At 43.7% G+C, this 14680-nt stretch overlaps 1 protein-coding gene and 1 long non-coding RNA gene across 21 annotated transcripts in view; one reads left to right on the forward strand and one right to left on the reverse strand.

Annotated features, from left to right (window-relative positions):
• LOC142559737 (uncharacterized) lies at positions 1 to 11293 on the forward strand. 2 transcript variants are annotated; one of them, XR_012823229.1, is made up of 3 exons: positions 1 to 370; positions 4599 to 4725; positions 10837 to 11293. It is a non-coding gene; the product is annotated as an uncharacterized LOC142559737 (long non-coding RNA). The 2 variants fall into 2 exon arrangements; XR_012823228.1 differs by having other exon boundaries at positions 9 to 219.
• LOC142559735 (uncharacterized) overlaps positions 10331 to 14680 on the reverse strand; it is an 18990-nt gene continuing 14640 nt past the window's right edge. For 14 of the 19 annotated variants that reach the window (XR_012823215.1, XR_012823218.1, XR_012823222.1 and 11 more), the window contains 2 exons: positions 12393 to 12504; positions 10900 to 11027 (listed from right to left, as the gene is read on the reverse strand). Coding sequence is in view for 5 of the 19 variants with exons in the window: in XM_075671328.1 (XP_075527443.1) it covers positions 10811 to 11027; positions 12443 to 12504 (279 nt within the window). In the remaining 14 variants the exon portion in view is untranslated. Of the gene's footprint in view, positions 11028 to 12392; positions 12505 to 14680 lie in introns of all 19 variants that reach the window. The other 5 variants (XM_075671330.1, XM_075671329.1, XM_075671331.1 and 2 more) reach the window with 2 other exon arrangements.

The raw sequence follows: 14680 nt of genomic DNA on the forward strand, positions 1-14680 counted from the left end.
TTTACGAGCACATCGAAAATGGATTTCACCGCTGTTTCTGCGCACGCGCGAGGAGCAGTAGCTGCGAGAGAGAAATGTGGGGACTTTTGGTGCTCAAGATTTCTCATCGTTTAGGTACTACGGGGAAGAAAACCGTTTGCTCCGTTTGTCCCTAGCCGAGCTTGCAGCACAGAATCGACAGGATACGTGGCAGGCAAGACGGAAAAAGCCGCGTCCGAGGCGAGTTTGTTTCTATTTTGTTGCGACGGTAGCATATTAAATTTTATAGTCGCAAGGGGATACGTTTGGAAGTGAGGTGTCTTCTCGGATGACTTTAGTGGCAAAGCATTACGTCGTGCCGATGCATTGTTCATTAGTGTCGTTGATCAAGGTCAGCATACCACACACTTCAGGGGAATCGCGGGAACGGAAACAGTTTATGAATTAACTGCCGTGCCGATGCATTAGTTCTTAATATAACTGAGAATACAGCACACTTGGAGGTTCGTGGGAATGGAAATCTTGTACTCTGTATGTGTAAGTATAAAACTTGCGTCGTCATGCAATCTGAGCCGTAGATCGTTGCGAGAGCTGTATAGCCACACTGGCAAAACACTACGCCCTGCGGATGAATACGGAAGAAATGTATGCAAAAGAAAAGTGGTCGTCATGCAATTTCATAGCAGTAGACCTTTGTGAAAGCTGTGCAGTAACACTGATATTGGCTAGTTAATAATCCCGGCTGTTACAATGTCTAGCTCATATACGGGGCGCTCTATGTGGGCGAAACAAGAGCTCAGATCACTACAACTGCATGCGAAATAGCTCTGAATGCCTGCCAGTACACTTGTTCGGCGTCTCTGTGGTCAGCCAATGACAAACGCATTGCACGAAACAGTGAGACTTTGTTTAATCCGCAATGATTGTGTGGCGAACAGGAGAGCAAAAGGTGAAAACAATGTTTTCATACAAGGCAAGTTATCCATGTAGTGGAATTGCATTTATCGTTAGTGTAGTGTTGATGCACTTTCTGAAGTCCAACCTTTAATGCAACTTAGTTTTCATTGGTGCAAGTGCTTCTACTGGAAACATCCAAAATATGATTTAACAAATGAGGTTGCTGTCTTGTAGTTTTAGAAATTTTCCTCTGGTCTTAAGTCCTTTCTGAATCTGGAAAAGCTGGCTGATTGCACATTTCATCTCGAGATAGCTCGCACACTTTGTTGAGTGCAGATGAGCACACTTTGTTGAGTGCAGATGAGCACACTTTGTTGAGTGCAGATGAGCACTGCAAATTCAATCATTTTGATGAGGCACCGATCTAATGCCACTCACTCTTGCCACAGCACTTTTTCAACTTGTACTGTACTTGTTTCTTCCACCTTCCATTTGCAGCACCAGGGCTAAGGCACAACAGCAATAACATTTCTAGCAGAAAATTCTTGCTCCTTGGCATCTGAGCTCCCCATTCATTTGCTACTTTCTTCAAATTTTTCTTTTCATGTGATGCTCTTGCCTTCACGCACTGTCAGGCTTCTCCTTCATGCGTTTCTTTAATACTCCTTCTGTCTGCTTCTTGCTCGACATACCGTGCATGCCTTCAGTCATGTCCAATTGATCGATGCAGTCTTGTCCTTTTCTCTCCCTCCTCCAGAATTTGCAACTTTCGACAACCTAGCATTATTTTGCTTCTTTTTGTGATAGTGCCTGGCTATCTGTTGCTGATGCCACACATTCACTTTGCAATGGTTTATTAGACCACATACATAAATTAATAGCTGTATAAAACCTTGACCCTCCAGCACTTCCACAAAATTCATGCAGAAGTGGAAACAAAGATTACACTTAATTCTTCACCACACATTACTATGTCTGCATCAAAGCTTGATATTACCAACATGTGTGCAGTGTCGTTGCCCGTGCTTCCTGGACAGGAAAGCCAGTTGCTCCAGTTCACAAGGCTAGAACAACTGCGAAGTGATTGAGTTATCTGCTTGTGCTGCATTTTGTTGCCACAAGCTGTACAAGGTCTTGGCATGTGCTGCAGATAACCGCATCTTTTTGCTTGCTGCATTCCTCTGTGATGCATTGAACGTGTCTGCTTCCATTTACCCTGCTATTTTTAAAGCGAAGCTGTATATGGCTAGGTTCTGACCACGACCAATAGTGCATACATCGACAGGGTGTGTAGAAAAAAGTTGCGTCGACAAAATTGAATCCACAGTAGCCTGCTGTGCGCCAGCAGTGCTCAGTGGCTCTGGAGTGGATGGCAGAATAATAAAACATCATTGTGTACCCACCAATGTCTGTGCCTCGTTTTCTTGTGAAGTCGACATCGCTCTAGCGACGTTATCAGCAGTTTTACTTTGGTCCTGCTATGGCCAGGAAGCGTCTAGTCCATACTGAAGAAGAACGATGTGCATGTTAAGAGCACCGGTGTGAGCAACAGCGTGAAGGCAACGGGCAGCTGCTATAGCCAGACCCGTCTTGTCTGCAGATCCGTAATGTCGGATAGCTGCTCTGTGACTGATGAAAAACAGCGTGCCCGTGAGGATCACCTTTGCAAACAGAAGCGGGAGTGGGCACGAAAGCATCGGCGACCTATTGCAGTATATCACAGTGACCACAAAGCAATGGTTACCATGGTGACAAAGTAAATAGAATATCAAAGATAACGAAGTTGTGTGTATGTTTCTTTATTTAATCAATATAGCAATTAACCATATATAACTCAATATACTTGTCAACAAGTACAGCTTCAGCTGGTCTTCCATCTTCACATAGTGGAAGGGCTCTGAATTGTATTTTTTTTATCATCATCATCGTCATCAAACTTGTGCATTTTCTTTTTGTAATGCTACAGCCTGTTTCGTGCCATCACTGTTTTCTCTGCTTTCGCCTATTCTGCAGCAGTTGCTGCGATTGTCTCTTGCCTAGGTGTTGGTCCGCATGACATGCCAGAGATGCCATAGACAGTTTAATCACAGGGTGTTCAATGTAAGAGAAGGTCAAAATTACTGGTGTTTTTCATTTTTTAAGCTGGCTTTTTTGAACTTTTGTGTGATAAAACTCGCTTTGTTGATAAACAAGTGATTATCTTTGACAAGTTGTTTCCACTGACAACATTTTTTATGCGTCGAAAGTTCACACATTTGCCAACAAGGTGCACACACGACTCAAAGAACTTTGAAACTTTATAGGTCTTGCTTCATGCTTTGTCACTTGGTTTGACATTTTATTCCCATTTTTGATCTCATTAACCTGGCTGCTGTGCGGGAATACCGAACTTGCTACTTAGTACTCAGCACGAAACAATGCTTTAAGACCACTGTGTTGTCCACTTGCCTCACCATGCCACTGTGTGGTTTTGATCAGAATTTTCCATCATAAGTACACTGTTACAAAATTGCACATGACAAGTATGTTACCCTATATGCAAGCAATGCACTGTTTAAAGCCGAGCTAAATACTTCACCAAAAGAACTGGTTTCACCTCCAGTCCACTCTCTTTAGTCTGTTGTCTAAACATCCTGCCAAATACTGTCATTGCTGTTGTGTCCTGCCACAAATGTTCATTGTCAGTAAACCTTAATTGTTCTGTATGCTAGTGCAAGTAATATGCCTGAAAATGTACTATGGTGGTGTCCTGTCCTCTTAAAGATGATGACCAATTTTCCTGGAAACCATAGTAGCCAGAAGAATGGCATTTAAAATGTGCATCACCAAGGTCCTGCAGAAGAGCAGAGCTCAGTGTTCGAGCCTTGACATCACTCCATAGAATACCTGCATATCATTTGTGCTCAATTAACCTTGCTGCAAGACTTTTTCCATGGGCAAGGCCTAGAATGTTGGTCAATTTTTGATGCTCTGACCTAGTTTGATGCGATTTTCTGTGACATTTTTCTCTATTCCTTTCTTGATTATTTTGGATAGTGGCCTTCTTAGGAGCTATTGCTTCATTAGATGTTTCCTAGGAAGGAAAATCTTGGATGCCTTTATACCACACTAGTGCGCATCATCTGTATGGAAACAAAGTGCTGCATGAGCAGGTCTGTCTGCGGCAGCTGCTGTGAATTGCGCCCACGCATCACCCATGTGCTGCTCTCGTGGTCTTCCAATTAGCAACGCAGTCGCGCCACACTTCGCTTTGTTTGTGAAGTGCCACACGAGACAGATTGTCCATGCTAGCCAATATATTGCAAAATGGAAACATGTATAGAGCTGCACTCAAATTTCGCATTAGGCAGTTGGCGAAATATATTGTAAAAATAACAATTATATAAATACCATGCAATGAAACCAATCAATATGTACTGAACCAAACTTGTCACCTAATCGCACTGCAGGGAACCCCTGATCATTCTAAGTTACACCAAAGGCTTGTCATATTTAAATAGTCTCTTGTGCACGCAGTGCATGAATGGGATATCATTGAAAAATATGTGAATGCCCTAAGGGAGTGTAATTAGGACTGGCACTTTTTTCACTTTAACTGTCAGTTCCCTATATGTTGCTTCGCTATAGGGAGGTTATGCTCTAATAGAAACAGTTGGAAGACGGTTCTGTGCACCATTGTCACTTCCATCTATATTTTGTTTTGCACTGTGCATTCGTTTCAGACCCATCAACTAGCCCAAATTAATTTACATATCTCATAAAAGCAAGTGCACTGCAGTTGGAGCTTTGGAAATAGGCCTGTGTTTAAAACAGATTCGAGTGGTCGGCACATGAAGTGGGCTCATTCATGTGAGTACCCATGTCAGTGCTGTATTGTCTTTTTTTGAAGAGGATTGATCGATTGTTCCTGCTTTAGATAAAAGTCTAGTGATCTAGAGAGCATAGTTTAAAAGGCTGATGAAAAAGGGAACACTTTTGGATTTTGCGTGCTAACTACTATCTTGTCAGCTGCTACAGTTTTTGTAAATATTCAGTAAATATATTTGGTGCATCTCTTTTCCTCTGTAACACTTTCATGGAGGTTGCGGACGCTTCCAGACGCAAGACTGATTTATGCAGCAGGCACTCAAGGCGAGAATGCTTTGGCTACATTGCCATCTGCGTCCACAGTTATCCTGGCACAACCGCCATGGTATGTTGGCCACAGAAACGTCACGTGGGTTGACAATATGTGTAGGCTGCTGTGAACACAGTTGGCAGGTGGGCTTTGCTTGCCTTGTGTGGTTTAGATTCCAGCTTATGATCTTGAAAATCTCGCCTTGTGCTTCTACTGAAGCATTACAAGCAATGGTGTCTGTCCTTTGGCATCATTATCTAAAACTTTTCACCTGTGTTGCCATCTGTTTACAGCAATGTTTCTCTAACTTATCTTATGTTCAAGTGCCATTGTACGTTCATTCTGGTTCACACATTTGACCCATCCTGTCATGTCTCGGCACAAAATGTTACGGAACCTGTATCTGTGAAAATATAGGGTTTTCACACCATTTTCTCCTCTAACACAGGATACTGATGATGTTTAGAGCATCAGCAAATGTCGATAGCGTCTTGTTTCTGCGGAGAAATCGGCAAGGAAATGCTCTGTCCTGACAGACGCGTGTACCGTGATGGGGCCGATAACACCTGTGTGAATCAGGCCTTCGTGAGGAACATAGTTGTCACTTTACCTTTAGACCACTCTGGCTATGTCAAGAATTGCTGGATAAAACACACTTCTCTCTTTCAGAAAGAGATAATTGAAATGTTTTGGAGGTTGTCCTAATTTCCTGCCTCTGGCTTAAGCATGTGTGCAAGATGCAAGCATTAGGTCCGTAGAATTGACTGCACCATTTGAAGGTGCACCACTGTAAATGTTTGGTTTGCCTGCAAGACTGAAACATGCTTTGTTAAGAGTCTTATGGCTTTGGTAAATATTACGTCTCAATGTCCAGAAATACGTCTCAAGATGTTGAACTTTAAAGGGGTACTTACATGATATTGTCGCAGGAAGAAAGCAGGCCCACGAGTGTAATCTATATTTACAACTGATGTTAATGGCGTTCAGGCAAGTGCCAGACTTCGTCTTCATCTAGTCTAATCCAACTTCTTCCTTCCCTTCACCGTAACGTCACCCTCCCAGCGGGGTAGCTCCGTCCCAGTGCAAGTTATAGAGCATCACTTAATGGGGGGACATAGGGCTTCAGCCTGGCGACGTGAACAACATCGCTGGTGACGTTGGAAGGCACTGAAGGCTGGCCGACTGGGGCGATCTCGTATGTCACGTTGGAAAGTTGGCGTAAGATCTGGTACGGACCAGAATAACGACGGCAAAGTAGTTTTTCCGACAAGCCGACGCGACGTGAAGGCGTCCAGAGAAGGACAAGGGAACCAGGTGAAAAATGAGTCTCGGTGCCGAAGGTCGTAGCGTCGCTTTTGAGAAGCTTGCGAGACAGTGAGGCGATATTGGGCTACTTCTCGGGCCTGGGCGGCTAAGTCAATAGCATTGCGAGCGTAACCAGTGCTGGGTGATTGTACTGCGGAAGGTAGCAATATATCAAAGGGCAAGGTGGGGTTGCGGCCATACAACAGGTACAATGGTGAAAATCCGGCAGTGTCGTGATGGGACGAGTTGTATGCAAAAGTGATGTATGGTAAAGCGACGTCCCAGTCGCAGTGATCGTCGGAAACGTACATGGCCAGCATTTCAGTTAGCTTGCGGTTGAGTCGCTTGGTGAGGCCGTTCGTTTGAGGGTGGTATGCGGTAGCACTCTGATGTTCTGTAGAACAGGAGCGGAGCAGATCGTTGACGACCTTCAATAGAAAGTAGCAGCCGCGATCCGTCAGCAACTGGTGAGGGGCGCCGTGGTGCAGGATGACGTCGTTTAGTAAGAAGTCGGCGACATCTGTAGCGCAGCTGGTTGGTAGCACTCGTGCGATGGCATATCTCGTGGCATAATCGTTGCTACAGCAATCCATTTGTTTCCTTTGATGGAAATTGGAAAGGGGCCAAGGAGGTCTAGGCCCACCCAGTAGAAGGGCTCTGTAGGGATATCAATTGGTTGCAGCAAACCAGCGGGAGGCATAGCAGGCGTCTTTCGGTGCTGACACAGGTCGCAAGAAGCGACATAACGGCGCACAGAGCAATAAATGCTGGGCCAGAAGGAGCGTCGTGAAGTTGCTGGAGCAAGGCGAGTCGAAGGTGCTTGGGAACGACTAGGAGGAGCTCCGGGCCGTCTGGACGAACGCTGCGACGGTATAAAGTTCCATCGCGCAAGGTGAACATACGGAGGGACGGCTCATTGGGCGAGGAGCTTAGGCGTTCCATAAGTGTTCGAAGAACAGGATCTTTCCGCTGCTCGTTGCCAATATGGAGGAAGCCGGAGAGGGATAGTACACTGATGTCCGAGTCTGCATCAGTATCGTCCGGTTGATTTGCCATTGTGGCGGCTGGTAGATGACGTCCGCTGCGAAGTTCCGTGATTGTACCCAGCACCTCCACCAAAATGTTGCAGGAAGAAAGCAGGCCCACAAGTGTAAAATAATGTATGTTTACAACCGATGTTAATGGCATTCAGGCAACTGCCAGACTTCGTCTTCGTCTAGTCTAATCCAACTTCTTCCTTCCCTTCACCGTAACAATATTTTTGACTATTCATTTCTTGCGTTAAATCAAGGTCCTAGACTTCTAAACTCTAGAAAAAATTGTGACAAGCTTCAGAGCGCAGTTAGTAATTTACTAACTTTTCTACAGCCAATTTCAGTGTCGTTTCTTTTTATAAAGTGGAACCTCGATACGATTCTGCTTAATACATTTTTCGAAATGTTGTTTTTTTTCTTTTCCCGAAAATCCGATTTGGTTGGATAATATGTTGGATGATATGATTTTCCTATGAGACACTTTATTTTCCAGTTCCTGTGAAGATCGTATCAACGAGGTTCTACTGTATTTCAGTTTTTAATTTATTTCTCATTAACCCTTTATTGACATTTGTTGCCTACAGGCAACATACCAGAAGTATGTTTGTCTTGCCTAGTTTCATTGTTCAGTACCAAGATTCTGGCTAGGTGTCTTTGACCAACACTGAATGAGAGGCAGCAACTGTCATTTGTTAGTTTAGAGCAGGAATACTCGACGAGGAAGTGGCATGTGACTCACTGTCTTCTAAAAGTAAGGTCAGAGGATACAGGCCGATGCAAGATATCCAACTGCGGTGGTGTCACACATCTGAAGTAAAGCAAAAGAAATGTACACCTATGCTTCATATGTGATGAGAGCTGTCTATACAAATTGAAAACAAAGCCTCAGGTGGCTTGGGGTGAAGCCCACTTCCAGATTCCTGCCTGGGGCTATTGTATTAAATAATTACCCCTTCATATCAGTAAAATCATAAAACTTCCCACATATTTATTCATGAGGTGGAAATGTGCACATCAGCTGCTGTGAAATATAACCTCACCGAGCATTCGACCTCACTCAACCTCAAATTTGTCCATGAGGTTGCCATTGCCATAGCTAAAAAATTTTAACAGCCAACCAATGTTGCATCACTTTGGGAGGTTGAGATCAGCTTAGGTTGACTTCATTATGTCAGCCGTGTGAACCTTGTGAGGTTGGCCATGTTTGCATGGAAGTCTAATTCTATGGCCCCCTGTAGAATCCTGGGGTGCTATAACATAAAATGATTCGAAACTTTTCTATTCCAATTCTGCAATCAGCCCACCACGATTGGTCAAAACTTTTTCAGGCCACTCCAAACTTCACCCGTCTGTCACGCGACGTCACGAAACCGTGATGGCTCTCCATCTGATATACATGTACACACTGATAATGAATGATTAAACCACACAAAAGAAAAATAATTATTCCTGATTCAACGCCTTTTCACCATTAGCCCTCTGCTATTGGTTCAATGTTATTTGGCAACACCCACCTCGCCTGTCTGTCACGCGACCTCACAAAACAGCAAAAATTCACTGCATCAAAGTGACGTGTCCGCGAAAAAAAAATGCATTAATATGCCGAACAAAACTGAAAATTTTTCTGAATAGCCAGAGACTGCCCCGTTCTGAAAGGAATAGAATATGGCTGCCCGCCGATCACTCAGGCCCTCGCTACTCGCACCTGCCGGTCAGCATGTATTTATTTGCACATGATAAACCTTTTTGCATGAGTAAAACGTTATCGAGCCCTTGCGGCATGTATACAGCATCACTCTGCCAACTCTTCCTTGCTGAGGATCCGTTTTAGCGGCATACTTATCCTTCTGTTGCAAGCCGCCGCAATTTTCGACCAGCCACCGCAAGCTAAGTAAGGTGAAGCGGAGCAATCGGAGAAGCCAGCACCACCCTCTTCATGCGGTTATCTATTTTCACTGTGCTGGCTCAGCCCCATCGAAACCCTCTCCACTAGACCGTACTCCTCGCCTCTTGTCAGCCAATTAGATAAGAAAAACCGCTGAGTGTAGGCAATGTTATTGGTTTTGAAAGTGAACAAAGGTGACCTCCTATAAACGAGGAGAGTGTTTGATTGGGTTGTTCAGACCACGCTGCAGGTCACCGCCCAATGCTTGCACCGGTGGTTACGTAAATTTGATGTCAGGAGATTGGAATCAAAACAGTTTGAAATCATTTTATGTTATAGCGCCCCTGAATGTGCTTTACTTTAGGTGCGTTCGATTCGCCTGCACCGCCTGAACGAGTTCACGACGTGTTGCACCCAGCCATTTGTTCCAGTGGCGCCCGCTGAACCACTCCGTTCGTTTCAAAAGGTGCAGGGCTGGTTCATGATTTTGCTGCACCTACTCCGCTGTCGGTGCCGACTTGGTACAGGCATACAGGTGCGACGCAGCAGTGCAGCAGAAAATCCAGCACATGGGCGCAAGCGCCATTAAAAGCCCGCTTACGCACGTCTGATGTGTCTACAAGTGTGGTTTGTAGTTAGGCCCACAAGCTGATACTTGTAGTTCACGATCTTTCAAATGTACGCACTCTGTGCACATTAATCGGGCATAACATAACACCTGCACCGCATCTGCACCTTGCCATTCGTTTCGAGTGTTGCGCTGTGCCTGCACCGCAGAAACAAGCTGCACAATTTCTGAACTTCTTGTGAACCTCCGTTAACTGGTTCACAGTTGTGCAGATGAATTGAACAGACCTTTTAAGTGCTTCCACATGAAGTTCTTATTTGCCCTTACGTTGCTTGGTGGCCTGATGGCTGCTTTGATTCAATTGATTCAAATGTTAGATTGAACATTGAAAAAAATTCAAGGATATGAATGCTCATGAAGGCCAAAATTCAGTGACATACAAATGCATTAATTCTGCACATAAACAAAATATTGTCAAATTTCCTTCTTCCTAGCTGCATTCAGTTAAGCATGCTACTAAGTTGGAATTGCTGGAAAAGTGTAAAAAAAAAGGCAATTCTCTTTTATAGTGTAGACTGATAACTGGCCTTACGGCCAGAATTGACGTGCTTACCTTGAGGAGGATGCTTTAGTTCAGTGCCAACTCTAATCTCTTTATTCAAATACATGTAAAATGCAGAAATGCTTTTGAGACAACTACTCGAATAATTTCAATGAAATTTGTTGCATTTGAGAGAAAAAGTTAAATTTTAGTCATTCTAGGCTGCATAATCTTGATTTAGGACCTTCAATATTTAGGAAAAATTGCTTCGAGTCAGTAAGCTTAAAAAATATAAGCACAAAGTTTACAATGTCATAGCTTTTGTATCAAGTTGGAAACTTCATATGGAAGTCCTTTTAATTTCACAATTTTCAAAATTTCCTGCCACAAAACATTGCCCCCTAAAACAGTGGCTACATTTCAGCGTTTTTTTTTTTAAACAGAACCAACCTCATCGAATTCTGTTGCTGGCTTCAGAGAAAAACTATTTCTCTTTTCCCATGTATTCAGATAGGAGCTCCCGAGATAAAACTGCCTCCAAGTCAGGTAAACCATTGTATTCAAGGACATAAGGAGGAGGAGGAGAAGAAAAAACATTTATTACAGAAAAGAAAGGAAAAGCAGGTGTCTTTCTGCTTGTGTGGGAGGCGCCCTTAGTCCAGGACTCCTGCGGCTCTTGCTGTCTCCCGGGCTCGCCACACCTGGTGTAACAAGAATTGTGTTCTCATCTGAATTACTGGAGTATACTTTTTCCTTTGTCATAGGTGGAAAAGTAATCAGCAACGTTCTCACACCTATACTGTCCTTATTGGTATGTAGTGTGACTAAATTCTGCTTCTGCATTAGTTGTGTTGATAGCATGCTTGTTCCAAATTCTTATTTGTTCCTTTTGCTAATTTTCATTTTGTTCACAGAACTTTCCAAAAGGGGAACGTATCCAATAAAATAAAGCACTAATTTACTTTCATGCTGAAGATTCATAACTCTTACAAATTGATGTGGTTTCTACCTGGTGATCTTCACTGCACTAAAGAGTTATGAGCTAGGTACTAGGGTATCCCAGCAACATCATGAGCAAGCAACACCATCTTCTCTCATCTCTTAGAGAAAAAGAAAATTCCTTATAACTTTACTTCACTCTGCAAAATGCTTAAATCATAAAAATATCACTCGTTTTTTTTATTTTTACATATTATATTACACAAGCGCATATTAAACAATGAACAGTACTCCTCATTGTCTTCTCCCATCCAGTCATCCCTGGCCCAAGACTATGCAACTGCCAGGTCAGCAAGCCAAATTAAAGAAAGTGTACCACACATGAAATAGGACGCTGAAAAACTTAGATAAATTGTGTTGTAGTTTAACGTAACCCCCCTCCTCCTCCTACATGACAAAAACTTGTTTGCATGTCAAGGTAGCATCAGAAAATACTAAATTTCTTTTCTGATTGAAATTAAAGCTGGAAAGTATTCTATCAAGTGCAGAGGGCACAAGAGCATTAACAAATAGCGTAGCTTTCAAGATTTTTCACACAGTGCCTTGATGCTGCCTCCAATCTCCCTTGTACTGAAGCATGCATACACATTATACCTCCATTGATACCGAAGTCCCACTCAAAAGTCTCTGGCCATCGCAAATCATCCCGCACGTACCGCTGACAAGGTGTACATCTTTGGAGAATTTATTTCTGATTCAAACATCTGATGGGCCACAAAACTATAAATTTCGATATGTCACCAATAACCAAAACACAAATTAATATTCCTGCTTGCAGGGACACAAACTGATTGCTGTTACTGAACAGCGCTCCGTGGCATTCAAGTGAAGAATGATCTTGATCGTCACTTATATGAATAATCATTCGGTTGTATGGCTGGGATTCCTAGGTCATGTGAATTGCAGTGGAGCTGCTTAGTGTAGTGACTGACTTGGGGCTGCTCAATATTTTTTTTTTTTTGATGCCACTCTAATGTCCGCCAAATAAAAGAAAATGTTTCTTTCTACATTGTGTCTTATCATTGCTTTGCAATTTGCAAGCACAGTACAGCAAAAAGGGGCCTTGCCTTACAATGGTTGTATTTGAAATAGGCAATAGCTATTTATTTCGGCATACATGCTGCAGTTTGTGCTCTGCAGGTCTCCAAGCATGAGTGCCTGCTTCCGAGAAGACGACAGCTGTAAGAAACAAATGACTCTGCGTCACACAACTACAAAAACATGAAATTGCCTGCTTTATGATAAATACAAAAAAATGACAACTCGGGCAGACTGGCAGAGCAGTCATCAATAATAAAACAAGACATTGCACAGTTTATTTGCCTGAGAAATGAGGTCTGCACATCAAGCTTAGCAGTTCTCTGCAGCTTGCTCGCCTTATACAATCAGTCCACATTGTTAGTTTGATGGATTTCACAGTTCTCTTTAACAATCTGCCTGTCCCTTACTTCACCAAATCTGTTGTTGCTGTGAACACCACTGAAATTACAGTGGAATCTCATTGATAAGTGTCCAGGCAATCGTAGCTGCCATTCGTTTTAACATCTAATTCAACAAACCAGTTGGGCAAGGGCCTAAAAACCAGCAATTTGGGACCATCAAGTTACAGTGCACAGGGCTGGGCAAACACTTTGAAATTGGGTTCTAACAGCACAGAAGGTTAGCACTACCCGCCATGGTTGCTCAGTGGCTATGGTGTTAAGCTGCTGAGCACGAGGTAGTGGGATCGAATCCCGGCCACGGCAGCCGCATTTCGATGGGGCCGAAATGCGAAAACACCCGTGTACTTAGAGTTAGGTGCACGTTAAAGAACCCCAAGTTTCCAAAGTCCTCCACAACGGCATGCCTCATAATCAGACAGTGGTTTTGGCACGTAATACCCTACAATTTAATTTAATTTTAAGGTTTGCACTACCTTTCCAAATGCAGGCAGATTTAGGTGAACAATCACATTTAAGGTGGAGCTTATGTGCTGCTGATCTATGGTGTAAAAACACACATTTTGCTTTAAGTTGGCCTTGTTAATCAAAGAAATATATGTGCCATAGAATCTTGACTGTGGGTAATATTAGTGATAGCCACATTAGACAACTGCACCCGTCCTACTGGAGAGCTTCTTTGCATTCTCATGGGAGGAACTTTTGAAGTTCAACCATGTTATAGTTCTGTACAGCGAGGGCAATTTCATCTCAAGGCCAATGAACCAGGAACGCAAAACATTTCTCTATGGAGTGAACAGCGTACCCTACTTTTTTAAACTTACTAAGCTGATTGAGCATATTTTTTCTGTCCATATCGCCAACAGCAATCTGCCAGTATCCAGAACGAAGATCAATAGAAGAGAAATAGCTGGAATTGTGGAGGCAGTGAAGGGCATCGTCTATATTTGGGAGCGGGTAGACGTCCTTCTTAGTAATTTTGTTCAGATGACGGTAGTCCACACAGAAGCGCCACGTGCCGTACTTCTTAACCAAAACCACAGGTGACGCCCAGGGACTCGAAGAAAGCTTAATGATGTTTTTATCTAGCATTTTGTTCACTTCACTTAGAATTACTCGGCGTTCCGATGCAAAAACTTCATATGGTCATCGGTGAATAGGCGTAGCATCGCCAGTAGAAATCCAATGCTGGACCGCGAGCGTCTGGCCTAAAGGGCGATCGTTTGAAGTAAAAGATATCTCGGTAGGACGATAATACTTTGCAAAGGCTGTCAGCCTGCGCAGAGAACAGGTCCACCGCAACCATTTTCTTTATGTTGGTATCGGTGCCCGAGGCTGGTGCGAGGGGCATGCTAAGCTCAGAAGAACCATCGCTTGATAAAGCTGCTACGTGATGGTCGCCGAGACAATCAACGTTGACGAGGCAAATACCTTGCAGTAGGATTTGCTTTCCCAATCCAAAGTTAAAGATAGGCATGCGAGTATGGTTAGCAGTAACAGTCAGAATGCTGTGAGGCACGGTGACGTCATACTGTAGTGGAATGTTGGGCAGGCGAGTGACGAGGTACTCGCCATCAGGAACAGGTGGACAACACAACAGTTCAGTATAGGCTGTTGACTTCGGTGGCAGGCGAATAAAGCAGGAGGGGCGTAAGCGGCACTGGGGTGCGTTAGAAGGTTCTATGAGAATCGGCACCTCAAGGCAAAGGGTACTGGCAGAGCAGTCAATAAGAGCAGAATGCGCAGAGAGAAAATCGAGTCCGAGAATTAGGTCATGGGGCAATGAGCAATCACGGTGAAGAGGACAGGAGTGTGGTGGCCGGCAACGCTGACACATGCCGTACATATGCTGATGATAGGCACAGTACCGCCATCCGCAACGCGACCAATGCGTGCTGACGCTGGGGTGAAGTGCT

This window comes from Dermacentor variabilis, chromosome 10, assembly GCF_050947875.1.
Source record: "Dermacentor variabilis isolate Ectoservices chromosome 10, ASM5094787v1, whole genome shotgun sequence".
In the NCBI taxonomy this organism is placed as follows: domain Eukaryota; kingdom Metazoa; phylum Arthropoda; class Arachnida; order Ixodida; family Ixodidae; genus Dermacentor; species Dermacentor variabilis.